This window comes from Hippocampus bargibanti, linkage group LG02 (genome assembly GCF_051943395.1).
Source record: "Hippocampus bargibanti isolate YZ-2025 linkage group LG02, ASM5194339v1, whole genome shotgun sequence".
Classification (NCBI taxonomy): domain Eukaryota; kingdom Metazoa; phylum Chordata; class Actinopteri; order Syngnathiformes; family Syngnathidae; genus Hippocampus; species Hippocampus bargibanti.
Genome location: NC_142735.1, coordinates 21,270,001 through 21,290,918, shown reverse-complemented (window position 1 = coordinate 21,290,918; position 20,918 = coordinate 21,270,001). Strand labels below are relative to the sequence as shown.

At 40.9% G+C, this 20,918-nt stretch overlaps 2 protein-coding genes and 1 non-coding gene across 4 annotated transcripts in view; all 3 read left to right on the top strand.

Moving 5' to 3' along the window:
- Positions 1 to 411: 411 nt before the first annotated feature.
- On the top strand, positions 412 to 4,244 carry rps4x (ribosomal protein S4 X-linked). Its single transcript, XM_088990008.1, has 7 exons — positions 412 to 451; positions 1,017 to 1,094; positions 1,165 to 1,345; positions 2,658 to 2,755; positions 2,825 to 2,996; positions 3,080 to 3,237; positions 4,090 to 4,244. Exons 1-7 carry the CDS (start codon positions 449 to 451, stop codon positions 4,189 to 4,191), a joined length of 792 nt encoding a protein of 263 aa, XP_088846134.1. The 5' UTR covers positions 412 to 448; the 3' UTR covers positions 4,192 to 4,244.
- Positions 3,290 to 3,359, top strand: LOC148901907 (small nucleolar RNA SNORD61). The gene has a single exon (XR_016114339.1). It is a non-coding gene; the product is annotated as a small nucleolar RNA SNORD61 (small nucleolar RNA).
- A 1,563-nt stretch (positions 4,245 to 5,807) lies between the features above and the next one.
- The window catches only part of nhsl2 (NHS-like 2), a 35,389-nt gene continuing 20,278 nt past the window's right edge, over positions 5,808 to 20,918 (top strand). Inside the window, exon 1 of one of the 2 annotated variants that reach the window (XM_088989988.1) lies at positions 5,808 to 6,312. In XM_088989988.1, the coding sequence (XP_088846114.1) occupies positions 6,039 to 6,312 (274 nt within the window). In that variant the 5' untranslated portion in view covers positions 5,808 to 6,038. Of the gene's footprint in view, positions 6,313 to 18,345; positions 18,759 to 20,918 lie in introns of those variants that run through there. The other variant, XM_088989989.1, reaches the window with a different exon arrangement.

Sequence of the window (20,918 nt, the reverse complement as noted above, 5' to 3'; positions counted from 1 at the left end):
TGATCAGCTCGTTTCGCAGGTGACAATCAATCAGTGAAATTTCCCCAATAATATCTTTGCCTCACACACACACTTTTACACACGCACACTCAACAGTGTTGTATCTTCCTGTTGGAAAAGATGACCCAATCAAACTTTTGATAGCAATTTAACTAATATTGATAATATGTCGAGGGTAAATCAGAAGCATGAATTTCTATCCCTTTTCCCAAATATTACTGTATCTATGCATCAATCCATCTAGGTAATATAAGTAATCTACTCAAGAAAAGAGTTTGTTGTCTCCAACCCTAATTTTCGCATGTATTGGTGTCCCAATTATTGTTCAGCATATTTTTTTTTTTCAGTTTTATACTTTGACAATGTTTTTGTCCCTTTCGCCTTTCCGTTTGCACGTATATGACGTCACAGCGGAAGTGAGTTGGTCCTTTCCCCTGCAGACCTCAAAATGGTGCGTTCCAGCTTGTTGTCTTTCCTCTCTCAAATCATCGTTAAACATCTCTTTTATGCTTTCTATTCCCATAAACATTCCGAGCGGAGTTAGAAATGTGACATCTTACAATGTTGTTTCAGTGTGTATTTCATTTTAGAGACGAGTCGATCGTTGTGGATTGTGCTTTTGATCGACGCTGTCTGCGCAGCGTTAGCCTCACGCCTGCTATGCTACTCAGGAAAGTGGCAGTTAGTGCATTCGACCTGCGCGATTTTAACGCAGTCCGCGCGTTTCTTAAGCAACCTACAAATTAAGTGTGGTATAGGAGTTAACAATTATGTTGTCGCGCGCACGAAGGCGTTCGTTTGCCGTTCCAGGCCGCCGCCGGGAGTGCTGCTAAGCTCGTGAAAAATCCTTGTAGCCACGCGTTCTAATGTAAATGCCAAACTGGTACAAATACCTTGGACTCATCGAGCGTGTCTAGAGGAATGTAAGAACGTTTGAGCGCGTACTAGAACCATACCAATAGGAAGTTTTATTAAACATTCATCCGAAATGCCATCATATTGTCAACCCCATCCAGGCCAGAGGACCGAAGAAGCATCTGAAGCGCGTCGCGACGCCAAAGCACTGGATGCTTGACAAGCTCACCGGTGTGTTTGTAAGTGACGTTTCTTCTCAATGTTCACGTGAGTTTTTGTGTGGCCTTCTCTAAAGTCGTTTTCTATCAGGCTCCACGTCCTTCCACCGGTCCGCACAAACTGAGGGAGTGCCTGCCCCTCGTCATTTTCCTGAGGAACCGTCTCAAGTATGCCCTGACTGGGGATGAGGTGAAGAAAATCTGCATGCAGAGGTTCATCAAGATTGACGGCAAAGTCCGCACCGATATCACCTATCCGACTGGATTCATGGGTGAGTTAAGATGACCGCTGAGCAGCCTTTTGGCCAGGAAACACTTTCCCCCCCTTATTACATCATTTGTATTTTGCATACTCCTTGGCATATTTTAAATTTAAACAATGACATGATTCCTTGAGCACCAGAATTTTCTCCATGCATTTGACACATCGAGTGTCCCTATGCTATTAAAGAAGCTCACCTAGGCCTGTCTGTGTAAGCTCTCAGTCGTACGGGAGTGGTCCATCGATGAGAAGGTTTCTTCAGCCGTCATCTGTACAAAAGTGAAGGTTTCGGACGTTTCGCCTCCTATCCAAGAGGCTTCGTCAGCGAACTAAAGTCTGACTGGTCGTTAGGGATATATAAATGGGGCCGATACGACCAGTCAGACTTTAGTTCGCTGACGAAGCCTCTTGGATAGGAGGCGAAACGTCCGAAACCTTCACTTTTGTACAGATGACGGCTGAAGAAACCTTCTCATCCTCACCTAGGCCTGTAGGGTAAAAGTTGACTTGCTCAATTCTCCCTGACACATTTTGAGTACCGTATTTTCTGGTGTAAAACTTGCACCTGAAAGCCTTCGTTTTCTTCAAAAGCTTGTACGCAGGTGTGCCTTATTTGTTGAAGTAATATTGAGGCACGACAGGTCTCGCAATGACTGTCAGCAGCCACATTTGGAAACTATTTATTTATTTTTCCATTTATTCAAGGTGCGCCTTATAGTCCGGTGCCCTTTATATATGGAAAAGGTTTGAAAATACACATGGTCTGGTGTGCCTTATACACCAGAAAATATGGTAATTGATGGAATAATCAGAGGTTTAATGGATTCCAGAAAGATACATTAGGGGCAGCTGTTCTCTCCCGCTTGTTCAAAAAAGTGTCTATTGTTGCCAACCATTACCACCACAGCTGATTTAAAAAAATGACATCAATAAGACTCGGTGACCAGATTTCTTTTCATTCCACTTGCTGTCACTTGAGAAATGTGTTTTGTCGTAATATGTCATAACCGTGACCTATGGTAGCCCTAAAATTAATATTTTTTAAATGTAAAAATAAAACCATGGTTGGGGCTGCAATAACTTTAGATTTGATGTCGATTGGGGGGTCTGCAAAATATCATCCTGTGGACTGCAAATGCTCTGGCCCCCTGGCCGTGACCATCAGACTTCAGTTTTAGATAAACACTGAAATTGACTTCACTTTCCCCTCTAACCTCTCCTTTTTTCTCTCCAAGTAATTATTCTCAGTATCGCATACACGTGTGCCGTTAGGAATGTCCAGCTGTGTTTTTCCCGAACATCTGCCTTGTTTCTATTTTCAGATGTGATCAGCATCGAAAAGACAGGCGAACACTTCCGCCTGATCTACGACGTGAAGGGCCGCTTCACCGTGCACCGCATCACCGCCGAGGAGGCCAAGGTAAGAAGCCAGCTGGCCGCCCGTCTGTGCCAAAGTGCTTTGTGACGCCACTTTTGGACTGCCGCGCAGTACAAGCTGTGCAAGGTGAGGAAGATCCTCGTCGGCAATAAGGGGATCCCCCACCTGGTGACCCACGATGCCCGCACCATCCGCTACCCCGACCCCCTCATCAAGGCCAACGACACGGTGCGCATCGACGTGGAATCTGGCAAGATCACAGAGTTCATCAAGTTTGACACCGGTAGGTTTGGGTGCACGTGGCACACTGCACAGGGGGATGGTTGGCTTAATTGTACAATAGTCAACCCTCCCTTCCTCACTCAGGTAACCTGTGTATGGTGATCGGAGGCGCTAACTTGGGCAGGATCGGCATCATCACCAACAGGGAGCGCCACCCCGGCTCCTTCGATGTGGTGCACGTCAAAGACAGCACCGGGAACAGCTTTGCCACCAGGCTGTCCAACATCTTTGTCATCGGCAAGGTGAGCTCGTGGCGATGGCCCAAAAGTCAATTTTCCTTTTGCCACGTCCGGAGCAATGATGACTTTGTGCTTTTGACAGCAATGAAAAAATATTCATGTATCCTCTAAGAAGTTCTGAGCTCCTCAGTTATAGTCACGGATATCATCTGCATATCATCCATAAACATTTGCAATATAGATCCCAAATAAAAAAGAAATCATTAGATTTTATCCTCTACGTTGCCAATTAGTAAAAGCACTTTTTGAAACACTTGCTAACTTCTGTTCCAATATAGCTTGAACTCTTTTCCGAAGATGCCATAGGAGCGTTCTTCAAACTACATCTTGTTACTCCCAATTGACGTTTGCAGAAAAAAAGAGGACGTTTACAACGGTTCAGCATTGCACATGTCAACACCAATGTTCAAATGAATGACAGAATCTTAAATCCACTACCTTAATGTTATCGTAAAATGCGACATACTGTAAATGGGCAAAGTGAAAATTGCAGGTGTTACAATAATTGTAAACTTTCAAACCTCTGCCATTTGAAGAACAAACTAAGCATTACAACTCTCATAGGCGCATTTTTAGCAACTTAAGAACAGCGACTAGTCACAAAAGTTTTTGGTGGGGGTCCTTCTCTGCTTTTTGCTATCCAGTAGAGGTCACTGATGCTTTCTTTCTGTGTTGTGGCACAAGCGCCAAGGGCCACGTTTTAAAATTTAGATATGAATACGGTGATAACTGCAAATTTTACAACACAGTGGTTAGATGGAGGGGTTGGGGTGTTACTGGCAAATGGCCACTTTTGATAGCCGGCACACACACACACTCGTCATTTGAAATTCTGAAAATATTCCTGGTCTCCAGGGCAACAAGCCGTGGGTGTCCTTGCCCAGAGGGAAGGGAATCCGCCTGACCATTGCCGAGGAGAGAGACAAGAGGCTGGCCGCCAAGCAAGGCAGCAGTTAAAATGGCCGAACGCACCCACCTGGTTTTCACAATAAAATATTAGTTTCAAAACACTCAACTGGTTCTGTTTTTATCTTCTTCTTTTTTTTTATGACGCCCCCTTCTAATCCCACACATATTTTCCTTGTCAACACACCTCCTCCTCCACCAAATGTCCTCATCCCCGCTCGCTCTCCTCGCCGTGTTCCAAGCCAACGTTCTGCCATATGTTCACTGCAGCAGGCGGCCGTCACTTCCTTTTGGAGTCCCGCCTGTAATCGTGTACGGTATGAAGAGACGGGTTTGTATTTCACAAGCAGGTCCACCAATGTGAAATGCTCGCATCCAAGAGCAAGTTGACAACCTCTCCTTGGGGTCAACCAGAATCGGGCCTTTGAAAATTAGGAACATTAGAGAACAAACCACACGTAGACGTGCTCTCAAAAATGGCCGGTCAAATTGCAACATTTCCTTGAATTATAAAAACTAAAATCCTCGACAGTCATAAATTGTAAAGTTTATACTCACTGAAAAGTTTAAAGACCAAAGCAGTGTAGGAAGCTCCTCAACTTCAACATACCTGAAATTCCTTCCTACCAAACCAACACGTTTTCGGTCCTTGTTCCTCAAGGTCCAATTTTCGGAGTGCTTTCCGTCTCTCCCTACTCTTAACACACTGGGTTCAAATGTTCGGTATCGTTATCCACCTTATGCTGACCGAGCTGATTATTTGAAGCTGAGAAAGACCGAAAACATCCAGAAAACTGCTCTCAAGGGAAACAACTTTGTTTGGGAGGGGGGTGTTTTTGTCAAGTGAACTTGCACAAGGCACAGGAAAACAACCCCGATGGGGTGCGTTTTTGGAACATTTTCTTTTTTTGCAGGAGCTGCCAAGTTCCGATCGAACATGGGAATCACTTTTGACTGAACCATTCAAGAACGCAAATCACGTTGGTTCGAGCTCGATTATGACTTTCCATCACAAGCGCTTGATGTTGAAATTCTTGCCTTACAGGCCGCTGTTGGAACAAAAACATTGAGGTAGGCCCATTTCATGTCTGGGAGGGGTTGTCGAAGGGGGCCCCCGGGGGGTGCGCTGATGACCAGATGTGGGGATTTTCAAGAAAGGATTTTTTTGGCAGGAGAGCTGGAGTGGAGAGGGTGTGGATTGTGACAGGAGGTGCTTTGCTGTCGAAATATGCCAATATTGACACTGAATCCACATCTTTGCTTTTTGAATGTTTGACTTGCCTCCCTAATTTAAGCTTTGGTGACATCTGAGTGCTTTTAAAGAAATGAATTGAATAGCTTCATATAATGAGCAACACCATAACTTTTTTCAACTGGCTCGTTTTTTTTTTTGTGTGTGTTTATACCACCGTGGTCCAGTGGGGTCAAAGGACGTCACTTTCAGTGTATCTTTTGTGAAAACCTCAACTACTAGGTTCAAACCTATTAAAAATGGTCGAATATTTAATTACACCACAACAACGTAATGTAAAAAAATGAAATTCACCGTTGGCTGTGTCCCCAAAATGGCAACCGGAAGTATGTGTTTTTGCTTTAATTTTGAAAGGACAGCGGAACTTGGAAGGCAGGTCGTGCGTAAATGACGGCGAGAACCAGATTCGAGCCAAAAATCGGTCTGAGGAAGAAGTGCGGAGGTTCGACGATGAAGACCTACGACGTCGAGCCCGAAAGGACTCTATCCCAAGCGGACTTCCAACCGTGGCCTCCCGGAGCATGCATCCGCTCGTTGGCGACAGGGAGACCCGCCAGACGGAACACGGTGATATAACCTGACCACCTGTGGAGTTTTGTCGCTTCGAATCATCGCCCAAGTCCAGTGTCGTGTGGACGGCTCCAGGATGCCTTTTTGCAAGCGCGCGGTCCTGCCGAGGGACTTGTGCAAGCCCGGCAACGGCGTCAGGACGTCGGGGCCGTTCTTGGATCTGGCCGACGTTTGCGCATTCAGCCTGGCCTCGGTCCTCCGTCAACTTTCGGACCTGTCCCGACATTCGTTGGGCGTCCTGGAGGAGCTGGAAGGCGAGCTGGCATCCGTGTGCCGACGCTCCTACGCGCTGGAAGGCAGACTGGGCCGACTGGTCGAGATGCTCCGCCAGAGTCCGCACGCGCACACAGGTAAGACAAACAAAGCCCAAAAGTTTCTGAGTGACTTTATTCGGAGTGATGTCAAGTCAACTGGCAACCTGATAGATAGGAAATGCGCGAAACTGTAAATATTAATATCAAATGAATACTGTTAATCCACTCGGTTTCTAAGCGTTTTGTTAATTGTTTGAGTTCATTTAATGCACCTGCAACTGTGTGCCAATCACGTTTGTATTTCAGAGACACACATGCATGTGTAATGATGCGTGCCAAATCCGCCAAATACAGTACACAGAAAAAAAACACACCCACCCGCACTTCTGACACATTTAATCTCATTAAAACATTTTAAAATGCTCTGCTCGCGTCTCATCTGTGCTGTATGTCATGCATATTAGCATATTTGACAATAACGCTGACTTTGACTTTTTGACTTTGACTCAAGGAGTTGTCACTTCCGACTGAAGTTTACTCCAAAAGCAACACATAGTATGTTTACACAGAAATTTTTAGATACAGTGGGACCTTGGCTTACGCACTTAATTGGTCCCCGGACAGAGTGTGTAAGGCAAAAAGTGTGTATCCCAAAAATTAATTTCCCATAGGAAACCATTAAAATGAGAATAAACCGTTCCCAGGTCTCCATAAAATATAATTTTCAACTGAATGACCCTTAAAACTACAAACAATATACCTTATTTTATGTATAATAAATGTGATATTGTATTGTAATGAAAGAAATACTCTGCACTATATAATAAAGTTGTTTTATTTACCTTTGTGATGGTCATTGATGGCTTGATGGAATGGGGTTCAGACTTCTCTTCCTGTGTTATGAAAGTCCGGCGAGGCATCTTTTTCCAAAAAAAGGCCGGTCTCATTTGCATTAAATACTTGCTGAGGAACGTAGCCTTTTTCTTTCACCATTTCGAAGAATGATCCCTTGTAGGCTTCGGCAGCTTTACTGTCAGAACTGTCTGTCTCACCACGACGAGTAACGCTGTGAATCCCTGTACGGCGCTTAAAGTTCTCAAACCATCCGTTGCTAGCTTTAAAATCATCAATAAACGTCAAACTTCCAGGTTGCCGCATGACGATAACAGAGTGAAATTACCGTGCTTTCTTGGATATAATTGCTTTATTCATGCTGTCGCCGGCTAACTGCTTTTCGTTAATCCAAATTAACAGAAGTTTTTCAACCTCTTCTATTGCCCAACAGTTGCTTTGACAGCACGGAAACACCTTGAGTAACACACGCACCTTTAATAGCTTCTTTGTTGCGAAGGATGGTAGCAATGGTGGACTTAGCAGATTTCTACTGGGCTGTTAAGTCAGACAAACACACACCTCGTTCGTGTTTCTCAATGATCTTCTTCTCCTCGACTGTAATTTTGTTTTGTGTCTTCTTCGGCTGAACACGAGCCGATGGTGGGGTCTTTTTCGGTCCCATAACAGCAAAAGTATCCGTGATAAATCCTTGAAGACGAATGACGTGTGCACTCAGAGAAAGGGGGTGTGGAAAGGTAGGCCGGCTGTGACGCTGTTCGGTCGTGTGCTTTGGTGTTCTTCTGCCGAAAATTACTCCGCCAGCCGTGGTGGGGCGGCGCTCCGTGTGTATCTGGAAAAGTAGTGCATATGCCAAGGTTTAATTTTCATAAATTTAACATTCGTAAACCGAAAAGTTCATAAGGCAAGGTGTTCGTAAACCGAGGTCCCACTGTACTCTAAAAGTGCGCTGGCTTAATGCTAACCTAACAATGCCGAAATTAGCATCAAAGTTGCAGTAATTATAGATGCACCAAAAGTGCGCTATCTCAATACCAACCTAACAAAATCGGAACTAACATCAATGTGACAATAATTATTTATTTTTAATTGATACTTGAACACAAATAGTGGCTGTCTGTTTAGCCATTTGGACAGTAATTACAGGAATCCCCCCTATTTTGCGATCAATAGGGACCAGGACCACCCAATACACGAAAATCTGCAAATTAGAGTTATATAATAGCAACCCACGTGATAAGACAGACATCATGCTGTCATTGGGTGACGTTAGTGCTTGGAACCAATCAAGCTATAGCCATGTACAAAACCTCTGTCATTCAGCATTTTTTATGAATTTATTTATTTATTTATTATTATTATTATTTTTTTTGCTGTGAAAAAAAATCCACCATGCACTGAAACCGCAATAAGTGAACCGCAAAGTAGTGAGGGATCTCTGACATAACCAAAGTACAGGTGATGATATAGTGGCAAATTACCTAATTCACTGCCAGGCGTGCAAAAATGTGTCCACTCCAATGCCAGGGTTTTTGTCACTGTCACTTGAATTGCAGGAACCACAGAATATTGAGTTTTAGGACTACATAAATCAGGGGTGTCAGTCTTTTTTTTTTATGCCGTGGGCCACATTGTAGTTATAGTTTCCGCTCAGGGGCCGTTATGAATTTGGGGAATCCATTAGAATGTTTAATCCCCTCCACATAGTACAAATATAATGCACAATGATTTAATGAATAACTCGAATAATGCGTGTTATTGTGGTTTACATCCAAAAATATGAAATTCTGGTGAGAATTTTAGCAAGCATGATGGAATTTCACAAGTTTGATTTGCTTTCGCGGGCCGGAAAAATGATGTGGCGGGCCGGATTTGGACCCCAAGCCTTGACTTTGACACATGTGACATAAACATTCAATACAGTGTTAGAAACCTTAGACTCTTCTTTCATCAGAAAAAAAGAGTTAATTCCTAGTTTATATGAGTCTGGGGTTATATGAGCTTGAAATGAGGGTGGCTGTCCAAAATATAATGCAATATATACATATAGCGTTATGTAGCACTTTAACAACAGCTGGAGCCGGAACAAAGTGCTAACATGGAAAGAAGGGAAATGCTGAAAAATAAAAAATATTGCCAGAGGAAATGGCCAGCGCTTTATCGGCACTCAAGCATGAAAAAAAACAAAACACGGACAAATTCGGCAATAGTGCTTTACGTCATATTTTCGATTCCCAAATAAATTCGTAAATGGCAGTGAATGAGTTCAGATCGCAGACTTTTTATTGTGAATAAAAATGTATATTTTTCTTTTCAACTATATTTAATTTCATCTGTTGTGCATATTTTCAGTTAAATTTGATGAATTATTTCCATTATTGTATCGCTTCGATATTTGCCTTGGCGCCATTTTGTTTTCCTGTTTACCATTTTTTATGGTTGATCTGTTGAGTGAACATCAATTGTCCAGGTTCATTTTGAGCGCCCTACATTTATTCTGACTAGATATTGGATTGGATTTGCCTTTATTAGTCTCGCAGTGGAGAAATTTACATTTCACAGCAGCGAAGTTATGAAAGGAATGAAATATATGATATATATGATATGGTATGATAACCTTTATTAGTCTCATAGTGGAGACATTTCCAGATATTCAGACATTCCTACAGAATGGCGTAATCGTCTGCACACAGCACACTGGCTTGTATTATTTTGTCTTCTCTTTTCTTAATTGTACTGCATATACAGTACAACCAGTAAAGTTCAGCGGCGCTCTGGGGATTACGCAACACTAAACTGGACCCGTGCACTGTCAAAACTAAAATAAAAAAAAATGTGGCCAGTGCAAATCGAATACAGTGAAGCGCCAATGTCACAACGACGTATCATGTTTGTTGGCAAATGTTCTGGAATTTAACTCGCTTTAGCCACCAAGCAAGCAAGTTTTTGTTATAGTTTGACGACTGTGTGTGCATGAGTAATAGGAAGTTCCCCCAAACTGAGTCCAGATGTAGCACTGGAGAGAGGAGAGTGAGATAAAACAAAACATACCGTGTAGCTGCCTTTCTAACTTGTAGGCATGGCCGATGACTTTTGTGTGTGCGGGCCAGTGCATGAGAACTAAAAAAAAAATACACCTCGCTTTCCGCCTCTGCGCGTTGTCAAAATCCAGAGCAAAGCGTGTGGGATGCACTGGGTTAAATAATCAATAGCTCATTAGATCATCTGAAGCGTCACTCGACCAACACCTCCCTCCTTCCTCACTTGCCTCCTCATGTTGAAACAAAAATGCAACACAATGACATAACTTGGCAGCAACGCACAAACTGAGGTTATGACAGTCAGAAAGACTGTTAAACGCATCTTTCCCTGGGATACTACGGTGGCGTGGCAGCTGTAGAGTGCCTCGTTGTTTGCTTTGAGTGGATGCATGTGAAGTGGAGAATGACAGTAGAGGCGGGGAGTGGTATTTTTTTATTTTTTTTAAAGGGTCTAACATGACCAGCCCTATATGGACAAGGGCTTTATGTTGCACGTGCCTCTATAAAGTGCCTCATTGTTGGATATGTTCTTAAGGGAAGAATGACAGAAGAGGATGGAGGTTTATTTTTTATTTAGTTATATATATATACAGTAAAGTCTCGTTATATCGATATTCAAGGGAGTCCGAAAAATATCGATATAACCGGGACTATCGATATATCCGACTCTGTTTGCATGTAATTTTGTCAGTGCGTGCATAGAAATAGTATCGATATAAACGGGACTATCGATATATCCGATATCGATATAACGAGACTTTACTGTATATACAATAAAGTCTCGATATATCCGACCCTGTTTGCATGTAATTTTCTCCGTGCGTGCATAGAAATAGTATCGATATAAACACGATCTATGCACGCACGGAGAAAATTACATGCAAACAGAGTCGGATATATCGATAGTCCCGGTTATATCGATATTTTTTCGGACTCCCTTGAATATCGATATAACGAGACTTTACTGTATATATATATTTTTTTTTTTTTTTTGGGGGGGGGGGGGGGGTCGGATAAAATTTGACAAGCAGTGTGTTGACAAGGATTTAATAGTGGCTAGGCTGCACTGGAGTGCCTCGTAGTTGCAGTGTAAAAAAAGCCCAGTGACAATGTGATGCGCTTTAGATGCCATGCGACAACCTCCTCTTTTCCAGGCTCTACAAGTGATATTTGATGAACTGTTGACAGTGAGGGTCGTGCTTCCGGAGGAGAGAATGGTTTTATTTGCTTGTGTATATAACAGTTTATTTATTTATTTATTTATTATTTGCTCATTTATTGTCTTATTCATTTTGGTATTTATTTATTTGTCTTTTATTTGTAGTTTTTTATTTTATATTTTATGTTTTTATTTTATATGTTAATGTAATTTATTTTATTTTGCTCCCAACAAAAACCACACATTAAAAATGCTTACATAACATTAAAGTCGGCATTTTATTTTATGTTATATTTTATTTTATATCTCTGTGTAAGCTCTCAGTTGTACAGGAGTAGTCCATCGATGAGAAGGTTTCTTCAGCCGTCATCTGTACAAATTTGAAGGTGTCGGACGTTTCGCCTTCTATCCAAGAGGCTTCGTCAGCGAACTAAAGTCTGACTGGTCGTATCGGCCCTATGTATATATCCCTAAGGGATCCCTGCTGACGAAGCCTCCTGGATAGGAGGCGAAACGTCCGACACCATCAAAAAGTACAGATGACGGCTGAAGAAACCTTCTCATCGATTTTATTTTATAATTAATTTAATGTAATTTAATTTAATTTGCCCCCTAACAAACACCTCAAATAATGCTTAAATAACACTAAAAGTAAGCATGTTATTTTATATTATTATATTGTATATATCTTTATATATTCATGTATTTATCGCTTTATGTATTTATTTATTTATGTATTTGTTTATTATTGATTGATTTATTATGTTCATGTATTCATTTATTATTTTTTCATGTATTCATTTATTCGTGTATTTATTTATTCATTTATTCATGTGCAGTATTTATCTATTTATATATTTAGTTATTTATTGCTTTATGTATCTACTTATTTATGCATTTGTTTATTATTGATTGCTCAATTTATATTATTTATGTGTTAGTGTTTATTTATTTATATTTATATATGTATTTATCCATTTGTTTATTTATTTGTATATCTATGAGTGACTTGCTTGTTCTGTAGCCACAAAGGGACATATATCTTCTTGTGCCGGTCCCAAGCCCGGATAAATACAGAGGGTTGTGTCAGGAAGGGCATCCGACGTAAAAGCTTGGCCAAAACACACATGCGGATCAAACCTCTAAAGATGGAGGACACTGATTCGCTGTGGCGAATCCCTTGAAGGGAAAAGCCGAAAGCAAAAGAAGATATTGTATTTCATATTTAATTTCATGTAATTAAATTAAACATTTAATTTAATATGGGAGTGACTATAGGTTGGATAGGATCAGGAATGAGTGAATCAGAGGGACAACTCATATTAGAGGCTTTGGAGAAAAAGTCAGAGAGGCCACACTGAGGTGGTTTGGACATGTCCAGAGGAGTGATAGAGAGTGACTATATCGGGAGAAGGATGCTGAGCCTTGAACTGCCAGGCAGGAGACCGAGAGGAAGACCGAAGAGGGGGTTTATGGATGTGGTCAAAGAGGACATGAAGGTAGCTGGTGTGAGAGAAGAGGATGCATACTTGATGAATTTGCAATACAAAAAGTCATGATGAAAGAAAAGCTAAAACAAAAACCAGGCATGTGCGTGTGATTGTGTGTGTGTTGTGGCTGTATTCCTGCTGAGAGCATTCCAAAAATGTGAACAGGAAGCAAATGAAGTTGTTCATGCGCCTCGATGGAATTCTGCCACGGAATGATTTATCGGGCCCTGGTCCTCGGGGAGGTTCGTTACACCAGTTCCTTGCTGTGACTTGTCATTGCCATCTAAATCGGGTTCCCGCGACGACGTCGGCATCCCCACTCGAGCGTCGCTCCTTTCAGCTCCTCCTCTTTAGCCCCGGCGTCTCGTTTTCCCACAGTCATTCAACACCTCAGTACTGCCATGCTGCTGAAAATCACTGTGAGAAACAACAAAAACCGGAACTATGTCGAAGTGAGTTGCGGAGCTTCGTGTCAACAAAAGTCGCCGTGACGCTCTCCTTGACAATTTGAGGGCGGGCGTCAATTTTGCCGTCTGTGACGATTGCGGTGATCCTCTTTGGCAATGCAACTGGAAAAAATAGCACGTAGCGATGGTCAGGAACGCTGCAAACAATAACAGACACCATACGAATGGTTGGGATTGAAAAAAAGGCAGCGATAGAACGCAGGAAGTGTGCGTGTGTGGGGCTTTCTTTGATCCAGAAACTCTTGCTGAGTTCGTGCGCACGTTTTTTCTGCCCCCCCCCCCTCCCCTCTTTTTTATGTGCAACTCACGCAGGAGCGCAGGTCATGAGGCTGTTGTTTATATGATCTCATTGGGAGACGAGTGGAGCGCTTAGGGGGTCCAGAGAGGGCCAATTCTCCCAAAAGCAGATGTTGGACGCTGGAACGTGGAGGGCAATCGAGTTGGCACGTCCCTAACAGGCTCTAGGACAGGGGTCGGGAACCTATGGCTCTTTTGATGATTGCATATGGCTCGCCGAAAAAACTAAATACATATTCTCGTTTTTTTTCGACGTTCATTTCCTGTTGGGGCTGCAGTTGGCGGAAAGCGCAATTTTGATTGGATGACACTGACCTAGGTTGGCCGAAAGCAACATTTTGATTGGATGATAGTGGCCGTCATGTTGAAACAGGTAAAAGGCCCTTTAAATGAGCCCAACGGGTCCACTTCAGCTTGAATGCACCGGAGCATTCGCCTTTGAGGAGAGAAAAGATTCTGATTCTAATTTGCAAAGAAACAATACCATCGATGAAACAGTCGAATGTCCGTGACATTTTACAAGCCCCATGTTAACGTTAGCATCAACATACTTCTCCGAGAAGTACATTGCAGATAGCAAGTGTGGAAGCTTATGAGCCGTGTGCAGGCTAGCTAGCAGTAACTTCGCCTCTGGACCGGCAAGTTGAATTTCATTCCGATCGTTTGCCTGGATTATTACCAATCACGAGGAACGGAAAACCATTTACGTTAATGGTGAGTACTATCACAAAGTTATTTTAAATAATACATTCTGACGTTTGCGTGTGTGTTTGCATGCGTGTGTGCGCACATGCGCGCGTTTGTATGTGCGCGCACGCCCGTGTGTGTGTGTGTGCGCCTGCGCGTGCGTGTGGCTCTCACTGAAAAACATTTCTAAATATTTTAGTTTTATGGCTCTCTTAGTCAAAAAGGTTCCCGACCCCTGCTCTAGGATGTTCAAAATCATTTGCGCCACCTACTGGATAGAAACTGATTAACGTTCTCTACCGCTAACGGAAAACCATAAACGGTCGATGGTGATGTCATCGCTGCCATGACAAAATTGAAAAGTCCCTCAGAAAATGAAAAGTACTGGAACAGGAATCATTACAACTTCAAGTGAATAACTTTGAACATTTGGTGGCGTGTTGTTTCTTTTCCAGGCCTTTACTGCAGTCCCTTTCAGTTCTTCTTTGATTCTGGTGCTTTCTTACTTCAGTCTCTAAATTCATTTGCTGCCATTCCTGAATTTATTCGGGAATTGAAAAGCATGACGTTGAGCGCCATTCCCGAATTTGTTCGGGTTTTGTTTTTTTTTCCTTGCGGGGGTGCCAATAAAGTGCTGGTCAGACCTCTGGCAGCGTTTTCCCTTCCAGCATTTGCCTTTTGTCCATGATAGCACTTTTTTAGAGCTTCAGCTCAGCTTCAGTCAATATATATGTATTGTATTGTATTTTGTACAGCTACCCAATTTCAGGCTCAGATAACTACAGACCCATGTAACTTAGGAATTAACTCTTTGTTTTCTGATGAAAGAAGAGAGCCCATGGGTTCTTACGCTACATTGAATGTTTATGTAGTCCTAAAATTCAATATTCTGTGGGTCCTGCAATTTGAGTGAAAAGGACAAAAACCCTGGCACTGGAGTGGACACGTTTTTGCACATAGTCTGGCAGTGAATGAGTTAAAATGCTCGTTTGAATTACGTCATTGACTTGCTCAGCCATCATGAGTTGCGTCATCATGAGAGATCTCCTGAGCCTGTTCCGTAAGTATCCATGCATGTCCAAGACACGTCATGACCTCCACCAAGCGTTACACATGACCTTGTGTTTCCATTGCTGTACTTTGGGCTAGGCATCCTTTTAGTAGAGGTTAACCTTGCTCTTTTCATTCCTCAAATCTTTGTATTTTTTTACAAAATTTTTGCAGATGAGTTGTTTACATCCTCTGGTGTGGCCTGGACGTTTCTTCTTTGAAAGTCCTCTTCAAACAATAGGTTGTGATAACACACGCGTTTCAACCAGGAGTTGCTCTTTCCCGAGTTGTTTGACACATTTAAATGTAAATACAATCAAATTAAAACAGCAGTTGTCAACTTTTGTCTCCGATTCATCTTTTGGGCTGGAATATATTAATTGCACCCTTCCGTTCCAATACTTATGGAGAGGAGTGTATATTTCCAGCCAAGAGGTGGCAGCAGAGGTCTGCCCTTCTGACCTCTGCAAATCACTCCAAAATTGCGTGTGCATCGCTTCAGGACTCAACCAAAAGCTCAAACATCCGGTCATTTTATCAAGTTGTGCTTTTTTTGTCAACTTTGTTGGTTTGGTTTCGTGGTTGGCGAACTTCTCACACTAAATATCACCCAAAATAAACATTAAAAGACAGTTTTTTAAAAGGGGACATACAAAAATAAGTCGTCTTTTGCATGTCGTGGGAAAATAATTTGCAGCGCGGATCAAATGAAATCAAAACGTTTTCCTTCAAACCTGATTTGATTAACTGTCAACATAACATACTTGAAAGTTAAATACAACAGAACTGTACCGGATTTTAAAAAAAGGTAAAGCCACGTTAACATCATGTACCGTTGGACTTTGTAATTGAGTCCTTGTTTTGCATACCGCTAGAGAGAGCCCACCTACCACAACTTTGCCTCTTGTTCGGCAACCGCCAGTCTGCTTTCAATTAGCAAACCCTACGTGTGAGGGAGAGAGAGAGAGAGAGGGAGAGAGACACAGAGAGAGTGAGTGATAGTGAGTGACACTGGGTGAGAGTGAAAAAGTGTGAGAGATGAGAGGGGGCAGAGTGAAAGAGAGTGAGATGGTGAACGTGAGCGAGACAGAGAGAGAGTGAGTGATAGTGAGTGAACGTGATGGAGTAAGGGACAGTGAAAAAGTGAGAGCCAGATAGAGTGGGGGGAGAGAGAGACAGGGAGATAGTCAGAGAGTGAAAGGGGGGGATGGAGAGAGAGTGAGATGGTGAACGTGAGAGCGAGAGTGAGCAATAGTGAGCGAACGCGAGTGAGAGTGAAAAAGTGAGAGAGCGAGAGTCAGAGAGCGTGAGTGAGAGACACGGAGAGAGACAAAGTGAGCGACAGAGAGTGAATGCGATAGTGAGAGAGTGACTGAGAGTGAAAAAGTGAGGGAGCCAGAGAGAAAGAGATAGAGAGTGGATATTCACTGTCTTCTGGTGTTTTGCAGCTTTTATTGTGTCTGGCCGAGCAGCACTCAGGTAGGCCCAATGCGATGCTGCATTCTTTGACATTCGGTTGAAACCAAGCAAACACACCGGCTTCCTTATTTGTTGTTGTGGCATTTCAGGAGAGAAAAAGAGAGTGATTTAGGTTTTGGTTTGTGCTTCCCAAAGAGGAGCTCGCTGCACGTTCACTGGCAGGGCAGCTGCCAGCTCCAATGAGATTAACCCGTTCACTCTGCACACCAGGAATGTGCGAGGAGGCCTTGGAAATTAGTTGCAAGCGAACGCTGTCTTGGATTTGAATGGGTCCCCGCCCCCCCCCCCTTTTTTTTTGGGGGGGGGGGGGGGGGTCATGACAAATCTTTTCCTTTTGAGGCTTGGATCAAGAATTCAGATTTATTGTTTGCCCAGGGGGTGAAATTAATTTCTGGCGTGTGGGAAAGCAGAATTGTTATATGTCCAAAGTGTCAAATGGCTACTTTATTAAGGTCAGCCGCACGCGCGATATCATAGTTTCATAAGCAAAAGAATTAAAAAAATGCGTGGCAGATTAAGTCATCCTCGACCGTGGAATTAATTCATTTAGATTTTGTGTTGTTAGATTTAATTGATGCATTCAAGATGTCTTTGCAATTATTGGTTATTTCAAATTTTTGTTTTAAAAAGTAATTTCTCAAATTTATGGATTAATTTTTGTGGATTTGTTTTTAATCATGAATGGCCTCAAATCACTGGTTAGTTTGTTTATCGGAAATAATAGTCCCTAAAATATAAACATTTAACAGTTTCTTTGATTAAACAGGGGGTTAAGTAATCCCCCCCCATATTGATCAGTTCACAGTTAATCTTCATTTGCCTCATTTCAATATTGATTCAATGTAAACTCTATAATATATAATTGTTGTAAAAAAATATGTACTGAAATATTGTAGTATTTTTGCTGTTGTTATGTAATTATTTGGATTGGATTGGATATGCCTTTATTAGTCTCACAGTGGAGAAATTTACATTTCACAGCAGCAAAGTGATGAAATGATGTAATGAGTGATGCATTACGTTTTATACATTTAAAAATAGTAAATGATTATTTAATGCACCATAATTAATTTTACTTACTAAAACGGGTTAAAATTGATTTATCTTTATTTTTTATTTTTATTCATCTCATCAAATAGCCGCTCAGTCAATTTGATATAATTTATTTATCCATCTATTTATCAATGTATTTATTTATTTATTTATGTATTTACAGTATGTCTTTATTTATACTTAGCTGGTTTTTCACTCATTTATTAATTTATTCATCAATTTATTTGTTAATTCATTCATTTATTTATTTACTCATTTATTTATTTATGCATTCGTTTGTTTATTTGTTTATTTATTTTAATGAAATGTTCTTGCATGCAGATGAAAGAAATAATTTATTGCATCCCTTTAATTCCTTGCAGTCGCTAATTGTTTACCTAATAACCTGTCCTCAGCTCTCCTGTCCTCCGCCATCCCATAATAACCCCAACCACCACCACCACCACCACGCCTCATCTCCCGTGTCGCTCTGCCTCCCTCCAGTGCTCTCACGCTCGCCGCCTTCTGATTGGCTCTTGCCAGCCGGGCTCTTTTATCAATTGAGATGCGGATGGCGGGATGCGACTGGCTGGATGCTAATCAACTCAGCCGTGTCTCTCTCTCTCTCTGTCTCTTTCTCTCACTGTCGCTTGCTCTCTCACACACCCAACGTATGATTAGCCAACAGCTCACGTAAGCGAGGTATACTGACACACACTATCTCTCTCTCTCTCTCTCTCTTTCTTGCGTCGCCTCCCGTCTGCGTCGCTCACCCTTTTCCACACACACGCATCCTCTCTTGGGGGATGCAGATGTGACGCCTTCTCGCCTCACACACGAGGGCCACACGCCGCTTCTGTCCTGAAATTTTTTTGGGGGGGTCCCTACGTGTCGTGGAATGCACCAGTGATGTTTTGGGACAGGAAGACCACTACGAGCAATCCACAAAGGCGGCCCAAAGGGAGACACAGACCAAAATCGGCAACAGGTACTTTTGCATATATGGAGATGAGCATATGGAATCTTATCTGGTGCGTCCGACTTGAACCCGTGGCTTGTTACCGTTTCATCCGGTGACAAAAATCGAAGGTGCGCTGTTTGCAAGGTCGCTCCCGTCCCGCCGTCGTTGGGAATCAACTGGGTCACTCGGTTCGCCTTTTTGCTGGTGACCCGACAAGGCGAGAATGAAGCAGGCGTGTTGGTGCGTAGAATGAAGCAGTCGTGTTGGCGCGTGCGTGTGATCAATGGCCTGCAAGGTCTCGTCCCGCACGAGCTGACCAGCGAGGCGGCGATGGCCAACAAATGAGCAAGACATTGAGGTGAATGCACTTGTCAATCACTGTCCATCATTAATTCCATCCCCCTGACATACCAATGATCTACGAGTACCCAGATTCTTAGTCCTCACTTCTAAGACAATGTGTCTAACGACTGGACCTTATAGAAGCCCCCCACCTCCACCCTTCGCCTACTGCTGCATCCCAGATCAAAATGACTTCCTCCACAAACTCCTACTTTTCCACATTAATCACTCAAACATTTTATTTTGGCTGGAGTCACATACAAACAGGGACCATTTGGTGCATTATTAAGCTATCAAATAAATGGTCATCTGCTTTCTCATGGTGCAGTAGTTGACTTATACTACTACTACTACTGCTCCGACTACTGCTACAACTATACGACTACCTCTACTACTACTTATTATTATTATTATTATTATTGTTATTTTGTATTATTGTTATTATTATTATTAGTTAAAGTAGTTATTAGTAGTAGTCATATGATTGTTATTATTCTTGTAATAATACAAATAATATTATTACAATACTACTACTACTACGAATAATAATAATAATAGTAGTAGTTATTGTTATTATTATTGTTATTATTATTAGTAGTAGTAGTATTAGTAGCAGTAGTAGTAGCTATTAGTAGTAGTAGTGTTATTGTAATTATTGTAGTCATAAAATTATTATTATTACAATACTACTACTATCATTATTGTTATTATTATTAATATTATTATTATTATTATTATTATTATTATTATTTCTATTATTGGTATTATTATTATTGTTATTATTAGTCAAAGTAGTTATTAGTAGTAGTCGTATTATTGTAATTATTCTTGTAGTAATACAAATAATATTACAATACTACTACTACTACTACGAATAATAATAATAGTAGTAGTTATTGTTGTTATTATTATTAGCAGTAGTAGTAGCTATTAGTAGTAGTAGTGTTATTGTAATTATTGTAGTCATAAAATTATTGTTATTATTATTACAATACTACTACGATTACTATTATTATTATTATTTCGTCTGTATAAGCTCTCCGTCATACAGGAGTGGTCCATCGATGAAAAGGTTTCTTCAGCCGTCATCTGTACTTATTAGAAGGTGACGAAGTTTCTTGGATATTATTATTATTATTATTATTATTATTATTATTATTATTATTATTATTAGTACTAGTAGTAGTTATTATTAGTAGTATTATTATCGTAATTATTATTATTATTGTAATAATAATAATAATATAATAATAATACAGTAATAATAATAATTATTATTATTACAATACTACTACTACTAATACTATTTATTATTGTAATTATTATTGGAATAATTATAATTAATCAGGCAATATAATAATAATAACATATTATTATTATTATTATTATTATTATTATTATTAGCACTAGTACTAGTAGTAGTTATTATTAGTAGTATTATTATCGTAATTATTATTATTATTGTAATAATAATATATAATAATACAGTATTAATAATAATTATTATTATTACAATACTACTACTACTAATACGATTATTATTGTATTATTATTATTATTATTATTATTATTATTATTATTATTATTATTATTATTATTAATAATAATAGTACATTTTATTTAGTGCCTTTCAGAAATCTCCAGGACACTTTACAATCACAAAGACAAGAACAATAAATGCACTAAAAGTGAAGTGGGTGTATGTATGTATCTCTTCGTATTGAATAATGTCACTAATAGGCTAGTACTTTGTATTTTCTTATGATTGGGACGAAAACATGGACCACTACATGTTAGTAGCAAACATGTTACTAGCAAGGCACTGGTTGACCAACGAGTACTACA

What these genes read in the sequence shown, in the direction of transcription:
- rps4x (XM_088990008.1), top strand. An exon ending in ACAAGCTCACCGGTGTGTTT is followed by an intron (nt 1,095 to 1,164) that starts GTAAGTGACGTT and finishes GTTTTCTATCAG; the next exon opens with GCTCCACGTCCTTCCACCGG. An exon ending in TCACCGCCGAGGAGGCCAAG is followed by an intron (nt 2,756 to 2,824) that starts GTAAGAAGCCAG and finishes ACTGCCGCGCAG; the next exon opens with TACAAGCTGTGCAAGGTGAG.